The sequence below is a fragment of the Armigeres subalbatus genome, chromosome 1 (genome assembly GCF_024139115.2).
Source record: "Armigeres subalbatus isolate Guangzhou_Male chromosome 1, GZ_Asu_2, whole genome shotgun sequence".
Taxonomy (NCBI): domain Eukaryota; kingdom Metazoa; phylum Arthropoda; class Insecta; order Diptera; family Culicidae; genus Armigeres; species Armigeres subalbatus.
Window position 1 is genome coordinate 189,989,989 of NC_085139.1, and position 24,059 is coordinate 190,014,047.

The window sequence follows — 24,059 nt, forward strand, 5'->3', positions numbered from 1 at the left end:
ATCTCATGTCGGTCAAGAAAATGACAAATGCAGGTATAGATGTGTGCTTTTTTCGAGAACGTAGCAGTGTTGAAGAAGGACGGAATGCTGTTGGCTACTGGACACCTCCGTGGAAATTTGTATGAACTCGATCTGTCGTTTCAAGAAGTCCAAGCAAACCATAGTGAGGTAGGAATTGGAATCTTGTGGCACCGTCGACTCGGGCATATTGGCCAACATGGATTGGACATCTTAGCCAGGAAAGGTATGCTGAAAGGCATGAATGAAAAATCAAGTAAGATCGATTTTTGTAACACCTGCGTACAAGCTAAGCAATGCCGAGAACCGTTTAATGGAACGAGAATTAGGGCCAACCGGCCGTTGGAGCGTATACACTCGGATGTATGCGGACCCATTGATCCACCAGCATGGGATGGTTCTCGATACTTTGTGAGTTTCATCGATGACTACACTCATTTCTCCATGATTTACTTGTTGAAGAGAAAGTCTGGCGTGTTCGAGAAATTCAAAGAATTCGAAGCGAGTGTTACGGCCATGTTCGGGAAGTCCATTTCAAGGATGACTGTGGATCAAGGAACGGAGTATTGTTCTGCAATTCAAATGGAGTACTACAAGCAAAAAGGGATCCAACTGGAGGCTACGGTTGCTTATAGTCCCCAACAAAATGGTGTAGCGGAGAGGTTCAACCGAACCTTGATTGAGAAAGTTCGCTCTGTGCTCATTCAATCGAAAGCGCCGAAGCGTTTGTGGTCAGAAGCAGCTCTGGCGTGCGTTTACTTGATGAACCGAAGTCCAACAAGCGCGCTGCCTTCTGTTGTCACTCCTGCTGAGATGTGGTTCGGTCGTACACCGGATCTGGAGAAAATTCGTGTGTTCGGCTGTACGAGTTTCGTTTGGATCCCGAAGCAGAAAAGACGTAAGTTAGATGCCACTAGTAAAGAAATGATAATGGTTGGATATGCTCCCAATGGATACCGTGTGTTGGATCCGGTGACTCGAAAAGTTACAATTGCTCGAGACGTCAAGTTCGATGAATCAAGCTTCCCCTACGATAAGATGAAGCAGGAAGATGATGTACCTTTGACTGTTCATCTTTCCCTCGAGCAAGAGGGGGAATACAACCAGCCAAGCATTGAAAACGAGAACGCCGTCGATGAATTAGTCCCCCAGGATGATCAAGCCCAAAATGAATCTGAAATCAGCCAAAATGAAGAGTCAATTGATGATGTCGATGAACCAGAAAATGCGCTCCCTTCGCCCACAGAAAGACACGAAATTCCCAGTGAATTGTTGTCGAGGCATAGCGGACGGGAGCGCAGGCTCTGGTAAGTTATACGATTACTTTATCGGTTATAGAGCTGTTTCTGGTGAATTGATATCCGCAGATGTACCGATTCATATGATGAGCTAACCGAACGACCTGACCGGACCAAATGGATGGCAGCCATACAAGATGAATTACGTTCCATGGAGGAGAACAAGGTCTGGCAATTTTCAAGTTGTCCCAAGGAGTGAAACCTCTGAAGACAAAATGGGTGTTCCGACTGAAAGACGATGCGACCGGAAATACAGCGAAGTATAAAGCAAGGCTGGTCGTTAAAGGATTTTGCAGAAGGCTGGTGTTGACTACAAGGAAACGTTTGCTCCAGTTGCAAGACTTGCCACTATCAGGACTGTACTCGCAGCTGGTGTTCAGCAAGGATTCCACTTCCATCAAATGGACGTCAAGACAGCGTTCCTGCATGGAGAGCTGAAAGAAGAATTATACATGGTGATTCCGGATGGCGTCGCAGCTCCTCCCAATACAGTATGCCGTTTGTTCAAATCACTGTATGGATTGAAGCAATCTCCAAGGTGCTGGACTAAAAACGACCGTCTATTGAATTTGGTATTCCAGCGATCACAACATGATTACTGCCTCTATGTACGTATACAACCAGGAGATGAAGTCTACATCATACTCTATGTGGACGATTTGCTAATAGCTGGGAGAAAGCTGGAAACGATAGAGAAACTGAAGAAAGCATTAAGTTCAACGTTTTCCATGACCGACTGCGGAGAAGTCAATCGTTTCTTGGGTATGAAGCTGGAGTACGACCGGACGAAAAATTCAATGAGCCTTTGCCAGGAAGCGAATATCGAAAAACTGTTGGTGCGCTATAATATGGTGGATTGTAACCCTACCAAGACGCCTATGGATAAGAGCCTGCGTGCTTCGCGAGATGGTGAAACAAGCAAGGAACCGTACCGCGAGCTTCTGGGTACAATCATGTACATAATGCTGTGCACCAGACCTGATCTGTGTTATCCCGTCGGATTCCTGGGCCGTTACCAACAAAATCCAACAATAACTGATTGGCAGTGCCTTAAGCGAGTTGTACGATACCTGAAAGGAACGAAAGCGAAGCATCTGAAATACGTTCGTGATGACTCAGCTGAACCGTTGGTCGGATATGCTGACGCCGACTGGGCATCGGATACAGAAGACAGGAAGTCAGTTAGCGGTTATTTGTTCACGGTATTCGGTAACGCTGTGTCATGGTCGAGTAAGAAGCAGGTGACAGTTGCCACATCTTCAAGCGAAGCAGAATACGTGTCCCTTAGTTCTGCTGTCTCAGAAGCTATCTGGCTTTCAGGAGTGATGGAAGACCTCCAGCTGAAGCGGCCATCAGATCCAGTCTCAATATACGAGGATAACCAAGGAGCGATAGGCATGGCAAACAATTGCGAAAACAAACGATCAAAGCACATAGATATCAAGCATCACTTTATTAGAGATCATATTGCGAACGATCGAATAGTATTGAAGTATGTGCGAACCGAGGACCAGTTAGCGGATCTGTTTACCAAACCGGTGGACGCTACACATCTCAAGAAACTGTGCCAAGGGGTCGGATTATCCGATTGAGAGGGGGTGTTGGCGCAATAATCAATCGGCCGTAGCGCTGTTACGTTGTTATGGGAGCTACATAGCAACACAAGTAACTTGTTAGGAAAAATAATTTCCACGCTCATTCCTACATTGAACACCGTACTGTTAAGAACGTTTTGCTCAATAAACTTTTAATCCGTTAAATAAAACCTGACTTCATTCGGAGTTCCGACTCGTCTCTCAAGAAGTAGTGAAGCTTTATCACGAATTATCGTCGTTGTTGGCGTTAGGAGGATTTGGTCTCCACAAGTATTGCTCGAATGATTCCGCAGTACTGCAGGCAATACCAGAAAATCTGCAAGAGAAATTTGTTAGTTTCGTTGATACTGGTATCAATAATGCAATAAGAACTCTGGGCCTCATTTGGAATCCGCTGGAGGATTATTTTACATTCTTTGTCCAGCCGATTGGTGAACATGTATCGTCGACTAAGCGAATGGTCTTATCGGATATCGGTCGCTTATTTGACCCTCTGGGGTTCTTGGGACCAATTCTAACAGCAGCCAAGTTGGTGATGCAAGATATATGGCGTCTTGGTATGGATTGGGACGAGGATCTTCCGGAAGAGTTGCTGCAAAAATGGTCTACGCTCAGAAAACAACTGCCTGTCGTTAACGAAATGCAAAAGTATCGCTGTTTGATTCCCAAAAACGCTGTACGAGTAGAGCTGCATGGATTTTCGGACGCTTCGATGCGGGCCTATGGAGCGGTTCTGTATACCAGATGTATTACTGCAGATGGTTTGATCAGTGTGAATCTTGTTGCAAGCAAATCTAGAGTGGCTCCACTAAAATCTATGACAATCCCACGGCTGGAACTGTGTGCAGCAAAACTTTTGGCTGACTTGACAACGAAAGCGATTGCTTCGATGCAAATTCAATTTGACAACGTAACGTTATGGTGTGATAGCTCTATCGTGCTATGCTGGCTTAAAAAGTCGCCGTCGGCATTAAATCAATTCGTATCAAATCGTGTTGCATCAATTGTGGAGTTGACACGGTGTTACCATTGGAACTATATCCGATCAGAAAGCAATCCGGCCGACGTGATCTCAAGAGGCGCATTGCCCATCGACTTATTGAGCAACGAACTCTGGTGGAAAGGTTCACCACATCTACATGAACATGAACTAGAGCACGACGTATATGATGATGTTATTGATGTTCCAGAACTGAAGGCAGCAACAGTATTTGCACTCATTATGGAGGGTACATGCATCAGATTAGATCGTTTAAGCGACTACCGTAAATTGCAACGAGCGTGGGTATATGTCCTAAGATTCATCGATTACATAACACACAAGAGGCTTGTTGTTACAAGCATCAATGCTAGTGAAGTTGCAAACGCAGAACGGGCTATTTTCCTAGTGATGCAGAAGGAAGTGTTTGGTGATTTATTGAAGGAGCTGAATGCTAAATCAAACAAACGGCATTGTTTTTCCAATTTGGCTCCATTCATGGGACAGGATGGACTAATAAGAGTTGGCGGTCGGCTGAAATATTCCGCCATCCCATACGACGGAAGCACCAAGTACTATTACCCGAAAGGCAGCTCGTCACGGTGGTGTTGGTCCGAAAACTACACGAAGAGAATTTCCATGTTGGACAAAGTGGATTGCTATCAATAGTCCGTGAACGTTATTGGCCCATACGAGCGAAGTCCATCATTAAGCGGATTATTTCTCAATGTCAAATATGTGCGAAACATCGACCTACTATTTGCAAACAGCTAATGGGCAGTCTTCCGAAGCCACGTGTCAACCCTGCTCCAGTATTCTCACGGGTCTATATTGATTACGCCGGACCGTTTCTACTGAAGCCAGAAGGAAGAAGCACAAAAACATTCAAGGGATACGTTGTCGTCTTTGTCTGTATGGCTGTGAAGGCGATACATTTTGAGATAGTTTCAAACTTAACATCGGACAATTTCATTGCTGCATTACATCGTTTTGCGAGTCGACGTGGGGTTCCGTCTGATGTGTATTCCGACAACGGGACCTCTTTTGTTGGAGCAAATCACGAGCTTGCTGCATTGCGAGGTTTGTTTGAGAATCAACATCATCGCCTTAAGTTGGATGAATTCTGCTCGGTGAAAGGAGTCACATGGCACTTTATCCCACCCCGAAGTCCTCACTTCGGTGGAATTTGGGAAGCAGGGGTGAAGTCGCTAAAGTACCACATGAAGCGGGTTATCGGTGAGACCAGATTGACGACAGAGGAAATGAATACTTTTCTGGCTCAAACTGAGGCGATTCTAAATTCGCGACCCTTGGTCGCTATGTCAGAGGATCCAAGTGATATATCGGTGCTTACACCTTCACATTTTCTGATTGGTCGATCAGCAGTTGCTCTACCAGAGCCATCATACGAAGACGAGAAGATCGGACGTTTATCTCGATGGCAACACATCCAGCTGATGCAGCAGCACTTTTGGCGTAGGTGGTCTAAGGAGTACCTTCATCAACTCCAGGGCCGTCAGAAGTGGCACGATGGCCTAAAACAATTTGCAATTGGTGCGTTGGTGCTACTGGTCGACGAGAATTTACCACCACAACATTGGCGACGTGGACGTATAGTGGCAACCCATCCAGGTGACGACGGTGCCGTTAGGGTAGTTACGGTGCGAACAGCGACGAGCGAGTACAAGCGAGCGGTGACTAAAATTGCTCTACTGCCTTCTGTTGAGCCAGAGGTCTCAACAGGGGAGAATGAATGGTTGCAATACGAAAGAAATGAGTATGCGAAATTTTGTGTGTATAAATTCATCCTTTTTATTACATCATTCGGCAACACTGTATCGAACTAAAAAGAGAAATAAAGTTAGCGTAAAACACGACGGACGTAGTTTTCAATCTCTCGCATAATCCATCACATTCCAAGTCGCGTGTGAACCGTTTTGAGCTATCGTGGGACACCTATAGTTATTCAATCATTCCAGTTTCACTGATTAATATTATTATTTTTTTCTCCTCAGCCCTTCCATTTGACAAAATTTCTCCTATATTACAGTTTAGGCGGCAATTACTTCTTTGTACAAAGGGACTTATTTTCAAAAAAAATAGTAACTCTAAAACATCCACTACACGAAGTTTAGACTCTCCTCTTTCATGTAAGTGCATTTTTGAAATGTTCCATCGGGGGTTATTTTCCATACATTTTGGAGGTGGGGGCAAACCGGCATCATTCGACATTTTCATGGAGTCTCACAAAAATACCGAAAAAAAAAATCAAATTGTTCTAGATCCCCCGATAAAATATATTCTATTCTCCCACGACATGAAAGAGGAAAACACATACTTTCGCATGTGAGTGTTTCAGAGATACTGATTTTTCAAAATTAATAATTCCCAATATAGATACACCGTATATGAAAATAATTTATGAGTTGAAGAGCAACCGATCTTCTTCTTCCTATTGGCATTACATTCCGCGACGTCGCGTCGTTTTCGCTGAAACTGAAACTCGAAAAGCTAAAAAATCGCGAGAAACCGATTTTAATGGAAGAATTCACATTTGAAGTAAATGGGGGCATTAACGGAAATAAACCGAAATTGCGTTTGGTTTTTGATTCTTGCCAAGAAAACTACTATATTTTTAGTTGTTTATTCTTCCTTCTTTTGCCTTCATTCGTCTTCCTTTTTGCTTCTTTCTTCTTCTCTCTTCTTTATTTCTACTTCCTTGTTTTTTTACCCTTGTTTCTTCTTTCATCCTTGTTCCTTTTTGCCTTTCTCGTGCAACAAAGTTGTACTGCAATATCGAACTCTTTATAGAAGGCTCAGAAGTGTCATATACCAATCGACGCAGCTCAACGAACTGAGTAAATGTCTGTCTGTCCGTGTGTATGTGTGTGTGCGTGCACATGTGCCATAAAAAACATTAGCCAATTTTTCACATAGTAATTCTAAACCGATTCTCTCACAACAAGTTACATTCGACAGAGAATAAAGCGTAGTTGATCACTATTGAATTTTATAACGATTGCGCATTCCAAAAAAAATCTAAATATTAAAATAGTTATGAAACATAGTAATTAAGTTATAGCATGCCATAAAATGCCTTGAAGTATCAATCCATGCAAGCTCTTCTACTGGATTTAGTACACGACTTTAGTACAACAATTGAAACGCAAGCTTTGATTTCATCCGAGTTACGACACATAACGCCATAACGTTTCTGCAGCTTTCTAGTATAATAAAAAAGTTCACATAAAACGCGCACGCTAATAATACTTTACTTAGTGATTTTAAAATTAGGCATTTTCATTGGGTTGTTTAATAATGCACGAGAAAGGCCCCGATTTTCCTTTTCCTCCTTCCTTCTATCTTCTACCTTCTTCTTTCTTCTTCTTTTTTCTTCTTTCTTCTTCCTTATTTTTTTCTCTCTTCCTTTTTCTTTCTGCTTTATTCTTTCTTCCTTTTATCTTCTTCCTTTTTCTTTGTATTTTTTGTTCCTTCTTCATTCTTCCATCCTTTTTTCTTCTTTCATCTACCTACTTCATTATATCTTCCTTCTTCCCTTCCCTGTTCCTTCTTCTTGCTTCCTTATACAAACCCCATTCGATTTTGGCAACATTCGATTTAGGCAACACAAATTTTTATTTTATTTGTTTTATTTTTGATATTTCTTATAAACAACGTAAATATCGTAATCCTCGTAAAACAATTCGTTAAACCCCTAAACCGACGTGAAAAAAATAAAAAATAAATCGCGTAAAATTTTCTTCCAAGATAAACGCCTAAATAACAAAATTTTCGTAAAAGAACCCGACGAAAAAAAATAAAAAAAATCTGGGTGAAAAAATGTTTAGTCTAAACGTTTAGATTTCGAAATTCGCACAAAAAAGGGTCATAGTGTGTCTAGCGTCATAAAAAGAGAGGAAATGTAGAAGTATCATGAGAAAACAAAAACCATTCGATTTTGGCAACATAAATGTTCCGAGCGTTTTGCCAAAATCGAATGGGGTCTGTATCTTCTTCCAACTTTTGTCTTCCATCAACCTGCTTCCTTCTTCCCTGTCTCTCCTTCCTTCTTTCTTACTTATTCTTTTTTCCATCTTTCTTCCTTCTTTTTTCTTCTATCTTCCTTCGTTCTTCTTCCTTCCTTCTTTTTGCTTGCTTTTTTTCCTCTTCCTCTTTTTCTTTTTTTTGGTCTTTCTTCCCTCTTACTTATTCCTTTTCTTACTTCCTTTTTGCCTTTGTCGTGCAACAAAGTTGTATGTTTTTTTTCTAAGGAGGGGGTATCTGCTCAACAGACATCCTGGGTTGTCCAGGAAGTGCGGGGTTAGGGGCCACCTCCAACAGCAAACGAGGGAGGCAGGTCTGCATCCCCGACCCGCTAAACCGTTTCCATTGCCACCAAGCCCATCGTCCCTTCGGTACAACCAGAAAGTAATGCTTCAAAGGGGGGCCAGTGCACAACGCACCCTCGAGGTTAGCTGCGTGTTCTTGCAGCATCGAACATCGTGACTCGCTTTTTAGAAGAACACCATGGTATCGTGCCGACGCATTGCCGGCTTTCCAGGTGGCCTTACCACGCCCTATGTCCTCGGAAGGTGGGAAGGGTCGACTTCGCACCTGCTTCCCTCTGCACGACTGGTATCAAGAATGATGATGCCGCGTGCGCCCCAAATTGACCTCTCTGCGATAGGGTCTATTAGGGCCTACGCCTGCCCCAGCCTTGACGAGGACCCCTTTCCGTCCTCGGGCTCGGAATCCACCCGGTTGACTGACGCCGCGAAAGCGACGATACCATGTTGTTCTTCGCGCGGCCACTTGTTCGATAAAAGGATCGAGTTCGACCACAGGGCACTGGTATAACCCATGAAGCCGACTCCGAACCCTTGGACCACCTCTTATTGCGCCTGAACTAGCCATTCCTCGAATCCACGCGCCACCTTTTGTGTAGCTCCGAGACGATTTGGACGATAGCCGATAAAACGGCGTTCCAGCCAACTTCATCTTTACACATCCTCCGGACTATGTTGTCCGGGGTAGTGTCCAGACCACATGTGGCAAGCATGTGGTCATGCATTGTGCGAAAACGCGGGCACACGAACAACACGTGTTCCGCCGTTTTCTCTAAAACTGCGCACACCGGACACTCGGACTAGGCCGAGTGTCCGAACCGGTGTAGATAGCAACCATGACCTGTAAGGACCTGGGTCAGGTGGAAAATGATTTCCCCATGGAGTCTCTTGACCCACGTGTCTATTTCCGGTATCAACCTATGTGTCCATCTTTTTTCTTCTTCTTTTTTGTATTGGTATTTATTCCATACAACTGATCATTTTGAACTTATTGAACTATTAAAACTATCTATGATTATAAGATACATTCTTGTTATACTCAACGTATCCCCGGGCCGTGGCCAATCTACGTTGTATGACATTAGGCAATACGTTTACACTGCTGGCTTAAATTTTCAACGTGACGATTAATTTATAGAACTCATGAAATCAATGTGAACTCGACTCGTGGAAAACTTATTCCAGGTTATCCGAGGCTTGTGATAGACCCTTTATCACAACGGACCTTTCCATCCACTGACTGGTAGGCTCGAGCGCCCCGTCCTCTGCTTCAGACCCATAAGGGGTCCGAAACAGTTCAGTTTCAGGGTAGTAAATTTGTTAGATAATAGAAGATAGAGGAGGAGAGTATGGAGCGGCTTGTTGACCGCTTCCGGCTCTAGCGACTGCTACACTGAGAAAAATTCCATGGTAACGGTTACTATTTTGTAGACTACGCCATGTTTTTAAAACAACCACATTAAGTTAACCACGCATTCGGCCAAATTCACCACTGATTCAGTTCATGCAACAACATTCCACCATGACCACAGTTGATTTTTACTGCGCGCATGGTAAAATCAAACGGGTTTGTTGTCTGCTGAAAATCGTCGGTGCGTATTCTTAAATTAACCCTCAGAATGGTAGTTTCGACCGCAACATTTTATTGATAGTCATCGTCATAGCACGAAATGCCACAGTAGCGACGAGTTGCAGTGTCTTCATTGCTACTCTACACATCGTCAATGAAGCGCATGATGTTAGCTTTCGTCGTGTAACCAAATCGTCATGACGACATCGAAGAACGAAGACTTCATACCGTTATTCTTCAAGCGGCAGCTGCCATGCGAAGATTTTTACTAATTCTTTGTAATAATGAATTTGAAGCAACGTATGAAAGCGTTATGAATGTTATCGATATATTTATGTTACCAAAGTTCCTACTATTTGTTTATTTGAGACGCTATTATGTTTTTAACCAGGCCATCTATAGTGACGTGCAATCAATTGTGTGAAGAAGTGACGACGAAAATCGTCATAACTTTTGGCTGCGCGACTATCGTCGTGGTACGCATGCGGCGCGAAGAAAACGAATAGGTGTTGCGTCGTGCAATGTTATGACGAAGACTAATTTTTTTTCGCTTTCTTCATACGACGAGAATGACTATTGTCAGCCCTGTGACACGTAATCCGAAGAATTTGTATCTTTCCATTTCGGAACCATCTTTGCAGGTTGATAACGGCGCGCATAGAGATCGGGACACCATAATTTTAATATTGTTCTCAGTCACACTCTTGTCGATATTCGTCAAACACAATGAAAACTTTTTACTTTCATCCGCTTGCTGTGATGAGGAGTCATCATTCCCTTTGCTCGGTTCATGACGAATTGGCGAGGAAACATGGGTTAAGTGATGATATGGGGTAATTGAACCAGACTCCCGAACTACTTCTTCAAGGGTATGGGCAATATCAGCTACAGCTCTCTTCAGCTCTTCAATTTCTTCCTGCGTAGTGCGGAATGTAGATAGATCGGTGCTTGTGGTGGCATCAGTATTTGTGCAATCTCGTATTTTGCGAAAAAGAGACATGCACGCATCGCACATCCAAACAATATTGCCTGACAAAGCACAGATTTGAGCCTCATTCACACCAACACAGCTAGCATGAAACGTTTTGGCGCAATTCCCTTCGCACGCTGTGAACAAATCGTGAATCGTGATGCATCTCGATGACGAGAGAGCATTTCTCACAATTCTTATGCATTTTATCACACAATGAATGGCCGTATCGATAATAAAATCAATATTTTTTGACTAAATGTCGAGCAGTTAAGGCACTTATCACTTGAATTTGTATAAAAACATGAATGATATCGATCAAACTGGACCAAGTTTTGCTATTTATACGATACGATTACTTTTGAAAACTCGAATACGTTGGCGAACGAAGCAGAACAACAAGCGATTGTTAACGATTATCGGAGACACATTACCTGTACTGTGGTTTTGCAGCACGCTTAAACACCGGGCACTTCGAACCCCCCATGGGGTGCTTGCTGTTCGCAGCTTTGCTGGAACAAATCAGACAATAGGGAGGGTTCGTGCCTTATGTCTCTCCAATCCTCAGCGTCGCAGAGCTTGCTTCTGTCAGGGCCTTTGCAGTCCCATTGCTTGTGCCCCGGTTCCTTGAAGCAAACTTCGGGTTGCTCGTATATACCCACAGGGCACATCAACCATCCCACCTTGACGCTCCCTAACTTGACTACCTTGGAGGCGTCCGCTGCAGATAGCCGAACCAATTCTACCTGCGTCCCTGCCAGGGATTGAATCTCAAAGAGAAAGAGCAAGTCTCTCACTTATCATCTCTGTATACATATACGATATGTAGCATACCGCGAGAAACTTTTTTCGCAAGCTGTCATGATAGAGGACTGATTCGGGATGTTATACCCCATGATAAATTTCTTTTAGAAAGCTCCAAATGTGGGGAGCACTGGCTCTGATGATGCATTTCAACTTGTTCTACACAGCTGTGCAGTAACCAACACGAAAGGAGCGAAAACAAAGCGAAAATCACCATTTTTCTGTGGGGGCTGCCTATCCGATTCTGTTTTTTCGCAACTGTATACAAGTTTGATAAATTTGTTATCATGGCTTGTTATGATTCGGAACAGTTTTTGCCTCTCTTTTATCGTTGTTCGTTATCTATTGAGAGCGATTTCTGCAAACCCTGGTCCCTGCCGGACCTTTCCTATTGAAAATAACCCATATCGGAATCATATGGAATCCAAAGTTATAGCCAAAATACGATTTTTATATAACAAAACACGCTAAGAAAATCCCACCCAAACTTATTATTATTTTTTCTGCACGAGTAAGACACAATCATCGCTAGAGGGATCATTTATAGTTTTTCTTCTTCCTTTTTCCTTCTTCCTTTTTACTCCTTCCTTCTTCCTTCATCATTCTTTTTTTATTCTTTATTTTTTATTCTTTCTTACCGAGTACGCACCTAACTTTGCGCATTACATTTTGCCGATGTAAAATAAGACATTTCTGCATTTTAATAATTGGAAACTGTACTGAAAACAGTGAAAATGACCAAAATGGCGTCACACTATAAGACTGTTTTTTGGCTACTCTTAATTATTTTGCTTTTGGGAGAGTATATGAAAGCCTGACTGCCGCGATTCGCATAAGAGTCACATGTTGATTTTAGACAGATTTGATTTTTCTTCAGAAATAAGCATAAAATGACCTCATCTTTAGCATTAGCATTAGCATTGAGCATTTCGCACAAATTCGTAGGTGGTACCTACAAGCCAAGTCGTATGAGAGTAGCATCACTTTCATCCGTTACCACAGATATTGATTTGGGACTAATCGATATCTCTTAGATGGATGCAATGCACTCTCCATTAGTCAAGATCTGTCCTGGCCACGTCCTTGCGAATGCTGAGGAAGTGGAAGGATGGTTAGTTGGACACCTACTTAAGAAAGATGCAGAGAACTCTACGACCTCCACGGGAGGTTTTTGGGATTGTGTGGAAGGTTATAACAAGTAGGAATCGTTGTGGTAGAACGTGAAACACAGAAAGAACTATGATAGAAATACAAAGTAGGAAAGGGACTGTAGGTAAGTAGATAAAGAGATAGATAGAATAAATATAAAAATATCTCGTCATATTAGGAGTTCAAAGGCAAACGCCAGCAAGGATTCAGAGTCAGATTTGAGACGATCGTTGTCAAGTGAAGACAGAGATTAAGTAGTGCGGACAGACTTAAGTGCAGTGAAATTAAAGTAGTGTGGTGAAATAAAATAAAATGGCGTCACCCGACAGGGACGAGCCTGGAATTGAATCCATGACCTCCTGCTTATGAGGCAGAAGCGGTAGCCACTAGACCACCGAGCTCGTCAGCAGCATAAAATGACCTCATCTTTAAGAAAAACTGATAAAAATTAATAGGCTTTGATCTAGAAGTTTGAAAATCAAAAGCCACTTGTGTTGTCCCATTGTGCTATTTATTCGCATAACAGTCACATTCCAGATTTTGATACAGTTTTGCACAAAAATAAATATAATTATATCCAACAATATATACAGATAAAGAATCAGTTTAATCAAAGTTAATTGCCTATTTTCCGGGTATTAGACCACCCGACATTAATTTACAATGTTCTGAAAACTCAGATGTAAATATGTATATATTTCATTCATTTCAAATCTTAATTTTCCACATAATATGTATATTCATTCATTTCATTCATATCTGAGTTTCCAGAACACTGTAATGATAAAGAATATTATACCAAATTTTCAGAAAGATTGCAAAATAGGGACAGTTGAGCGTCGCTCGTGACGTGTTATACAGATATGAATAGGTCCAACTTAAACTATTTGAATGATTATTCGGATCAATGAATGAACTATTTACCTTACTTTTTCAGAATTTGGAACAATTTTCACATTGATTCCGTCATCGGTTATCTCCCGCTGGAGGACAAAATTGTGTGCTTGGATATGTTCCAATCGGATTGCGATCTTCGGGTAGCCATCGGGACGGCATGTGGAGAACTATTTCTCTGGAAACTTGGGCTGAAACTTGACCGGTCCGGGCAGAGTCTACCGGACATTGACTCGCAGGACCACAAACTGATCCTGCAGCACAAGGACGCAGTGTGTGTGGTGAAATTCAACCGGAATTGTTCTTTAGTTGTGTGCTGCGGCGAAGATCGAATGTTCTACATCGTAGACATCGAGACTGGAATGGTAATATTTCAACGAGAAATGGCGATGGCGATTCGCAGCCTCAGCTGGGCAAAACACGACAAATACCTACTGATGGGAGATTGTGGTGGGACCATGTATGTGTGGAACATGCTGGATGGATTGATTCAGAAAGAAGTGCGCGTACATTCGGGTATGTAAATAAATTTGCTTTCATTCATCTATGTAAGTTTCAATTTTATTTTTTCATTTAGGTTGCATTTACTGCGTTGGGTGTATGGAGAACAGTCTAATTATAACGAGTGGAAAAGATGACCGGGACTACAATGTCAAAATATGGGAGAGCAATCTATGAGATAAATATGCATCCCTTAGGACCCGATGCCCACATAGCATTTTTAAACTACTTGCGTTAACGCAGCATCGTCACACCATTGAACAGATGCTACGTGGACTCTGAGCCTAAGTCTCTGAAGATAGAAGTATGAAATTCTTTTTATGTTAATGATATTAATCTGCTGAGGATTATTATATAAGGGATTTTTTATACCTGCGTTTTCTGTGTTTTAAACTGCAAATAACCACGTGATATAGCTCAAGTAAGTCAAACTAACTCAAAACAACGTTTTTTTCTGCAAAGAACTTCCCGTAATATTGTTAAATAAAATATTTTACATATCAATATAGCATGTAGGTAAAGAGGGACATGGTGATCCTCAGAGTGTCATGATGCATACCAAATATCCAGATCCTGCTTACACAGGAACGACATCCACCGCCATATTTGTTACATCTCGCCTGCGTCACCATTGGGATTTCCATGTACATCCGTATGTGTGGAGTGTTTACAAAATATTCCCTTTGTTTGCTGTTAGAACTGTTAGTTTTTCTTGTTTGCTGTTAGAAAATAACAAACAAATCCTAGGAATCCTAGGGAAATTAAATGCCACGCGCGCGGGGGAAAGTAGTTTCTTATAATCAATAAAGAAGGCCCATTAGTTCCGCCTCTTTGTTAATCGGCATGAGTGCAAATATTGTGTAAAAGCGTGGCTGCAGGGTTAACTTTGTTGATCATGCGTGCTTAAGGGGGAGAGAGAGAGAGAGAGCGAGAGAGAGAGAGAGAGAGAGGGGGGGGGGGGGAGAGAAAGAGAGAGAGAGAGAGAGAGAGAGAGAGAGAGAGAGAGAGAGAGAGAGAGAGAGAGAGAGAGAGAGAGAGAGAGAGAGAGAGAGAGAGAGAGAGAGAGACGCTACAGAAAATTATTGTTTGGTACTGCAACAAATCCAGATCCAGAACTATTGTTTGGAGGTGTTTGGGGAAGCATTGTAAAACCGCTTTTTGAAGTATGGTGTTAGGCAAACTCAAGTCACGACTATTGTTCAATGTTCTCGCTACCCTTTCTTTTCGTATCAACAAGTATACCTAATTAAAACAAGCAAATCAGATGAACTCAAACAGATGTGATTCATTAACTTACTGTTTTGGCAAAGTCGTCCTAATGCACTTTATTCTTATTTAGTATTTAGTATCTAACTATTCCGAATTCAATCAAATAACGTTCGCAATAACAATCTTCTGCTTATCATTTGTAAATCAAATTCAACATGTCAGCGTCCTATGTTTACTCCGTCTTACAGCTTGCGTTCACCTTACATAGTAGGTTCCGTTCACTCAGCAAACCCTTTGCGTACCAGTGTAACAAGAACTATGCAAGAAAATTTCACTTGAGTGCCGCTGAAACCAACGATAGCCACTCGATAGTTTGCCGCTAAACCGCTACAGATGCAAAACACCACCGCCATCAATGTTAGGACCGCTACCAATGCCATTGTTCTGTGAGCTCTCCGTGACCACTCACCGTGAATCATTGTACAGAAATGATGCGCGAGCGCGAATCATGGGTCTTTTTATACCCGTAGAAATCTAAACGATGTGTCGTAACTTACATTATTCTGATGTCCGTGTTGGGAATGCATGAACGGAATCCCGTTGGTTAGTTCTGATTTTTTTTACTGATATTAAGAATTAAAATTTTCATTAGTTTATCGCAAATCATCAAAATTTTCAATGAAATTGACAAAATGCTGGAGAGCTTCCGAGTCGATTGATATATAAATCTCGAAAATCCATCGATAGATAAAGGCTCTATTAACGTTCAAAATCTTACATGATTTCATGACGGTTTAGATTTTAGATTCTGATTTGATACCCAGTACCTTCGGGTAAGACGTTGTCCAACGTAAAGAATGGCTCTGTAAAATCTGCTTGGAAACCTCACACGAATCAATAGCGAATGCAATATAAACAATTCTGAGTGTGAAAGTACGCGCGATGCCCCCGGACCAAAGAAGCGACTGGTATGATGGCAGTGAGCAGTTAGTGAAAGAGAAAAATGTAACATGGGCCTGCAACACCGCACGAGGGCGAACGAGTCACGATACAAACGCGTATAGCGCGTAATTTGCGCTAGCAGTTCCACTCACCGATTCATGACCCAGCTTGGAAAACAGACGGCTTAAGCGTCACCTCAAAGAGGACCGTCCGTCGCTTTGAGATGCCTGGCGAAACCCAACCTCAGGGTTTTGTTATGAGTATGAGTTATAAAGGGATCATCTGTCGGGAATAAGTAAAAGATTCTGCCTCGAGAAACTCGAAGAAAAAGCTGATGCTAACTGTCGTTTAACCAAAAATCCACAAAAACACCACTCACGAGTTATCCTCACCGGACGGACTTCTTCTCTTTCCAAATCGTATGACCATCTAGGACACGTGAGTGCTGAGGCTGATTTACCGGGCAACCCAACCTGGAGTACAACACTGAACAAAAACTACAATTAGAACGACGCGAAAAACATGAGAAATCCTTCGGACTACAATTATCGTTACATGGAAGATTTACTTAACGGAAACGCATTTATTCAACGGAAACAAGACAGATATACATTTATTGCGGTTTTGATTACCCTAGGGTTTTATTCATATTTGTTCCTTCCTCACTCTCTACTCTTCACTTCCTTCTTCCCTCTTTCTCTTCCTAACTTCCTACTTGTGTGCGGTTTTCTATTTTTGAATCTAGCGATGGCTAGCCTAGGCTATCGTTTGTGATTATCGAGCTCGTGTGTGTGGAGATATGCATGCATGCGTGTTTTCTACTCACGTTACCGTAGTCTTTGCAGCTTCCCGGCCGGCAGGTGGTCCTATACCGACGAATGGTGGCCGGGGCGATGATGATGAACTGCGCTTAAGGAGATTCCAAGACGGACGGCTTCCTTGCTGGTGCTGCGAATCACGCCGACAACGGAGTATGGCGCTCGCATTCGACGCGGGGACGTCGATTTTGTGGACGGTTTTCACGGGTTGGGGTTTACAAAAAAAGCCTTTGCTCTGCCGGAGAATTGAACCTCCCTTCCGAGATCTCCTCCGATCCGGGACCCTTGACGATGAATCGTGGGGTCGAGAGCGCGCTTGACGAAAAGTTGCGGCGTGCCGAGCTGGCCTGGATATCGATAGAATCGATCCTAGACAAGAAGCCGTCGAACGGCTGTTTCGACGCAATCAATGGAAAATCTCCACACAAACATCACAATGAATTTACCTTCTCTACACACAATTCGCACACACAAAAAGTTGACCGCACGTCACCTTTGAGCCTAATGTTGAACTTTGGGCTACACGGAAGGAACAGAATTAACTTTAATTTAAATCTTAAGACTTCTCACATTTAAACGTACCAAATTAAACACAACGCGACACTAAGTACATATAAGTACTAACTACTCGCACTCTCGCCTTTTCCACGGTTCAAGTCAAAGTGAATGAGTAGAAGTCCAAAAAGTCCTCAGATTAAATGCGACTATCACGGTCTTCGTGGCTGGAAGTGCGTCAAATCTCCGAAGTTGTCTGTGCTCTGGGGTCAAATTGACCCCAAATTGAAATTGCTATAACTTTTTTATTGTTTGGCCAATTTTGGATTTTTGGGGCTGTTTCGAAAGATAATTTAATCATCTTTCAGGTCGTTACTAAAGATTGACTATTGGTGGGCGGGTACATCGCGGGGAGGGGTTTTAGTGAACAAGGGTATAAAAACAGTGATTTTTCATGATTATTTTACTTATATCCGAAAATCCTACCCATTTTGAACTGCACCTTTTTCAAAAAGGCTATGCAGGAAGGCATGTGCTTTGGCATGAGGCGTTTATAAGTTTAGAACTCGGCCGCCAGGTGGTGGTATATTTGAATTCATTATTTTAGACTACTCAAGATATTCCGATATATAGAATTCTCCTCAGTGTAAATATTCTTATCGCACAAATTTAAAAATGAGAAGAAGTGCTCATTATATTGAGCACCGCTTTGTAGTGCTAGACATCCTGAACAATGTTGCCGAATACAACTTGGGTGTAGGTATGAGGGATCTCAAGCTAAAGCAATATTTCATATATGCAAGAATATTGCAAGTACATTAGCGCCGCCTATTTGTAAATTTCCTTATTATTTATTTCGTTACATGACAGTTTATTCTCACCAGACGAACTTTGTTACAGACGTCATCTTTACAAATTTCAAAATTGTGCGATAAGAATATTTACAATGAGGAAAATTCCATATATCGGAGTTACTTGAGTAATCTAAAATAACGAATTCAAATATACCGCCACCTAGCGACCAAACGCTAAACTAATCAATGCCTCATGTCAAAGCACACGCCTTCCTGCATAACCTTTTTGAAAAAGATGCAGTTCAAAATGGGCAGGATTTTCAGATATAATAAAATAAGCATGAAAAATCACTGTTTTTGTACCCTTTTTACGAAAACCCCTCCCCGCGATGTACCCGCCCACCTATAGTCAATCTTTTGTAACGACCTGAAAGATGATTAAAATATCTTTCGAAACAGCCCCAAAAATCCAAAATTGGTCAAACATTGAAATAGTTATAGCAATTTCAATTTGGGGTCAATTTGACCCCAGAGCACAGACAACGTAAGTTTTTTGAAAAAAAAAAGACACTGTAGCTAGAGGTGTGCGCCGCCGCGCCACGCCGCCGCCGCCGGCAGTTTTTGGCACGCCGCCGCCGCCGACATTTTTGCATCGGCGCGCCGCCGTTTAAAAATTGCCACGCCGCTTATCTATAATTTTCCACGCCGATACAAATTTGAAGATGTTCGCAGAATTTTGGAAGTGGAAGTGGAAATTCTGAACATTCAATGGATTTCCTGTATAATTTCCTGATCCATCACGTTGAAACACCAGAGATTTTTCCGTGAAGATACCAATGATTTCCATGTAAATCCCATACAATTTCTACATGAATTTTTGAAAATCACTTACTGTGACATCAAATCGAAAGCTATTCCTGCTGTCATTGAGAGCAAATAGAAAACTAATTTTGATATTGGTTTCCGATAACAAAACAAGTACACAGTTTGATGTCATATCATGCAGTTTAGTAATCTACAGCAAAATTAGATCAAAATATGTAATCAATCATGATTATTCATATTTGAAAACAAATTATGAATCAATTTAAAGTCGAAATCAAAATATGTTTTATATATGCACTCATTACATTTTCAGACTTTGCTAGGGTATCTAGCATAGAATGTCATTTGGTCGGATAGTTTCTTTGGCTGAAAGAAATGGTTAGATGAATAGCTTAATAGGCCGAAATAGTCATTTGGTCGAAAGGGCCATTTGACCGAAATGAACATTCGATCGAAAGTTCGGCTGAATCGGTTATTTTGGATATTTTCAACACATTAACGGGAGAATCTTTTGAATTTCGTCAGAAAATTCTTCAAGTTTTTCAAGAATATTCATTTGGAAATTATTTTCAGAGTTTTCACGGGAAGTTGTTCAAAATTTCCTTAGGAAAATATTCAGAATATGCACGGAAAGTTCTGTTGAGAATTTTTCGAAATTTACACTTCCTCAATCTAGATCATTTAAGATGGTTAGTTTTTTTTTTATTCTTTATTAGATTGCTTTTTTTCGCAGGGAGAAGTTCATCACTAGACGGCTAGATTGGCAAAGCCAACTTTAAAACAGATTTTTTTTGCAATATCCGCGGGAGACTGTAGAATTTTCACGAGAAAAACTCAGACATTTCCAATTCTTCAAAGTTTCTGCAGAAGATGGTTCAAAATGTAGATTTCAACGAAAAATTCTTTGGAAAATTGCTCGGAATTTTCAAGAAATGTTTTTGGATTACTTCAAAACATTCTTTCTATTTTCGATAAGAAATTCTTGGGAAATTCCATTGACGGAAGGCGACAGACGGGTAATTTGGCACAGAAAGCCGTTTGTCCTAACAGGTCGTCTGGCCGAAAGCATCGTTGGCCGAAAATGCTGTTTTGGCCGAAAAGGTTTTTGACAGAATGGGCCATTCAGCGGAAAATGTCATTTGACCATTGAACAAAATTTCGTAGCCTCTCTACTTTTAAGTCGATACTGGCTTTTAGGCCAAAAGTAATCTAGCCGAGTACCATTAGCAGAACTAAGCGTTTAACGGTAACTGTTATCTGGTCGAAACAGGTTTGACAGAAAATGTAGTTGAGTCGTAAGCGACGTACAGGAACATTTGGCCGGATTTTGACCGTAACAGTTTGTCCTAACAGACTGAAAAAGTCGTTTGACTGAATACCCAACAAACAATTAGGGCTGAATAAGCTAGTTTTTTATTGTAGAAGACCATTTTTGGTTGAATAAGTGCTCTATCAGCTCACAATGTTTATTACAACAATGCCGGTTGATTGTCATTTGGGAAAAAGAGCCATTTGGCCAAAAATGTCCTGTCTGCAAGACAACCTTCTTCAAAAGTGTCGTTTGACGGAATTGAATAAAAAACAAGTTCAGCCGAATAGGTCATTTGACAGAAATTGCCATTTGGCCGGAAGAGTATTTTGCAGAAAGGATATTTTCGTGTCAAATGACCATTCCTACCACACGGCATTTTCGGTCTAATGATTTATTTGTTAAATGATTTTTTCGGCCTAATTACCAGTTCGGCCGAATGTTCCTTTTGGCTGTATGTCGCTTTCGACCAAACTACATTTTTTGTCAAACCATTTTCGACCTGATAATAGTTGCGGATAAACGTTAAGTTCAGCTTAATAGGATTTGATTAGATGACCTATTCGGCCAATCGACCTGTTAGGGTAAACGATTTTTTCGGCCAAATTATCAGTTCGGCCGCTTGACGCTTTCGGCCAACTGAATTTCTTAAGAATGTCTTATGGACAATACACTAGTCGTTCGATAACTGCAACATGTTTTCGTTTTAGTTAGCGAATGCAGTTCTAAACGTCCAACTATTGTCACGTCCGACAACTTCAAATGCAATATAAGTGCATTTGATTGTTCAGCGCAATGCAGCTATCATCGAATTTAAAATCGAGTTTAGCGGTCCGATAACTACAAAACTGATGTAACTATTAAATTGCAGTTAGAAAGCATTGCAGTTGAATAAGTTTCAGTTGTCAAACATCTATTGTACAAAGAATTTCCTAAAATTCCTTAAAAATTCCGAACAATTTTCCGTTTAAATGCAAAGATTTTTCATATTAAAATCTACATTTTGAACAATCATTCGCGGGATTCTATTAAAGTTCCCGTCAAATTCCGGAGACTAATTATTTTAGTCTGAGCAAGCCAACGTTAAAACACCCATTTTATCAGTCGCACTTTCCTACAATTATGAAGTAAATTTCGAAGAATACTCAACAGAAACTCGGCAAGAACTTTCCGTGTATATTCCGAGGATTTTCCTGTAGAAATTTAGAACAATTTCTCGTGAAAATTCTGACGAGTTTCTCATGACGAATTTTTTGCTGAAAGCTTCTCTTGGTAATTCCATAGATTTGTCTAAACTTCAGAGTAGTTCCCGAGGAAAATTACAATTAACTGCATATTATTCGGCAACTCGAAAACCTTTTTTTTTTGTTGAATATCTTGGCTGTGCATATGCACAGCACATGTTTCAAAATGGACAAATTGATATGAAATTTGCGAAAAAGAATCCACGTGTCTTGGAGGGACTGGAACTCTCAACCTCCTACTCTCTAGATAGGCGTGATAACCCCTACACAACAAGACCACTTAAAGGTCACATTTGCGGAAAAGCCATCAGAGTACAAACCTCCATCGCGGTTAGTTTTTTTTTGCAAATTGAATATCTTTCGGATGCTTGATTTGTCCTAAATAATTTCCAAATAAATATTTAGGAAAAAGGCAAAAAAATTAAGGGACGTGATAAAAAAAACGCCACGCCGATGCACGCCGCCGCCGCCGCCGGCTAAAATGGCTATCGGCGTGACGCCGAAAACGCCGCCGCCGCCGACCAAAATTCTGACAAACGCCGCCGCCGATGAATATTGGACCGGCGCACACCTCTAACTGTAGCGCATATTTTCATGATTTTTCAAGCGAATTTGCACCTAGGAGACAGATCTCGGCGAGTTTTACCAAACTACCAAAAATTAGGAGAATCGGTTGAAAACTAAAAAAATGGCAGCCACTCAAAGTGGCCTGGGGTCATATTGACCCCAGAGCACAGACAAAAGGTTAACATTGAACTAGTATTATAATAATGATAAACAAATTAAACACGAAGAATAAATTAACATTGAAGCATCCAAAATATGATAGTAAATCAATACATTTATAATAATAGCTAATAATATACATTTAAATCTAAAAATAATATATACAAAAGTGACCATGTTACACGCGTGCGGAACAAACAAAACTCGATTTTTCTGAGGAAAAAGTTCGAGACCGAGCAACAACTGTACCGCGCTAATAGGGGTCACGTGCCACAGCCTGATAGATATGTGTAAGGACATAAACGGGAACCCTCTTACAATCGAGCATGAGGTGATCCAAAGGTGGGAGGAACACTACGCAGAGCACCTGAATGGTGATATGGCAGACAACGGTGGCGGTATGGTAATGAACCTGGGAGCACGTGCGCAGGACATACGTCTTCCGGCTCCGAATCTCCAGGAGATCCATGAGATCGGCCGGCTGGAAACAACAAAGCTTCTTGGGTTGATCAACTACCAAGAGAGCTATTTAAGCACGGTAGTGAGGCTTTGGCTTGAGCGTTACACTGGGTAGTTACCATGGTTTGGGAGGATGATGTTCTGCCGCAGAAGTAGATGGAAGGTGTCGTTCGTCCCATCTACAAAAAGCGCGATAAGCTGGATTGTAGCAATTACCGCGCAATCACATTGCTGAGCGAATGTACTCTCCTAAATTGTATGCCGCCGACTAACACCAATTACAAGAGAGTTTGTGGGGCAGTACCAGGTGGGATTTATGGGTGAACGCTCTACCACGGACCAGGTGTTCTCCGTACGACAGGTATTGCAGAAATGCCACAAATACAACGTTGCCACAAATCATTTATTCATTGACTTCAAAACCGCATATGATACGATCGATCGATGGCAGCTAACGCACGAACACGGATTTCAGGATAAACTGACACGGTTGATCAAGGCGACGATAGATCAGGGGTGGTATTGTGCACCTCGACTCGAAACGAGCAAACCATGCAAACTCTCATACAAAAGAGCTGTCGAAAGAAGATGCGCAATGAGGCCCCAGGTGATGTGCGTAGTTCGAGTTTCAGGGGCATTATCGAGTCTCTTCGAAATGCGCAGAGGGTTACGGCAAGATGATGGTCAGGGATACCAAGGGCAGGGATACGAGTGGTACGATTTTTACGAAGCTCGTCCATTTTTTTGGTTTCGCCGACGATATAGATATTATGGCAGGTTACTTTGAGAAGATGGAGGAAGCCTACATCAGACGTAAAAGCGAAGCTAAACGGATTGGACTAGTCATCAACACGTCGAAGACAAAGTACATGATAGGAAGAGGTTCCAGAGAAGCCAATGTGAGCCACCCACCTCGAGTTTGCATCGGCGGTGACGAAATCGAGGTCGTAGAAGAATGTGTGTACTTGGGCTCACCGGGGACCTCCGATAACGATATCAGCAGAGAAATTCGGAGATGCATCATGGCAGGAGTAGTGAGCAGCTTTATGAAGTTCTGCACCATACTATGTCGAAAGTATGGGTAGACGAAGAAATGCCTGCTAGCTGGTTGGAC

The 24,059-nt window shown here is 41.8% G+C and overlaps 2 protein-coding genes across 2 annotated transcripts in view; both read left to right on the forward strand.

Annotated features, from left to right (window-relative positions):
- The window catches only part of LOC134205618 (protein FAN-like), a 30,379-nt gene extending 15,810 nt beyond the window's left edge, over positions 1 to 14,569 (forward strand). Inside the window, exons 7-8 of the mRNA XM_062681032.1 lie at positions 13,667 to 14,139; positions 14,201 to 14,569. Coding sequence (XP_062537016.1) covers positions 13,667 to 14,139; positions 14,201 to 14,301 — 574 coding nt within the window. The 3' untranslated portion in view covers positions 14,302 to 14,569. The remainder of the gene's footprint in view (positions 1 to 13,666; positions 14,140 to 14,200) is intronic.
- LOC134218477 (uncharacterized) lies at positions 3,121 to 4,559 on the forward strand. The gene is made up of 2 exons (XM_062697497.1): positions 3,121 to 4,035; positions 4,102 to 4,559. The coding sequence occupies exons 1-2, from the start codon at positions 3,369 to 3,371 to the stop codon at positions 4,557 to 4,559; spliced, it is 1,125 nt and encodes a 374-aa protein (XP_062553481.1). The 5' UTR covers positions 3,121 to 3,368.
- Positions 14,570 to 24,059: the final 9,490 nt, after the last annotated feature.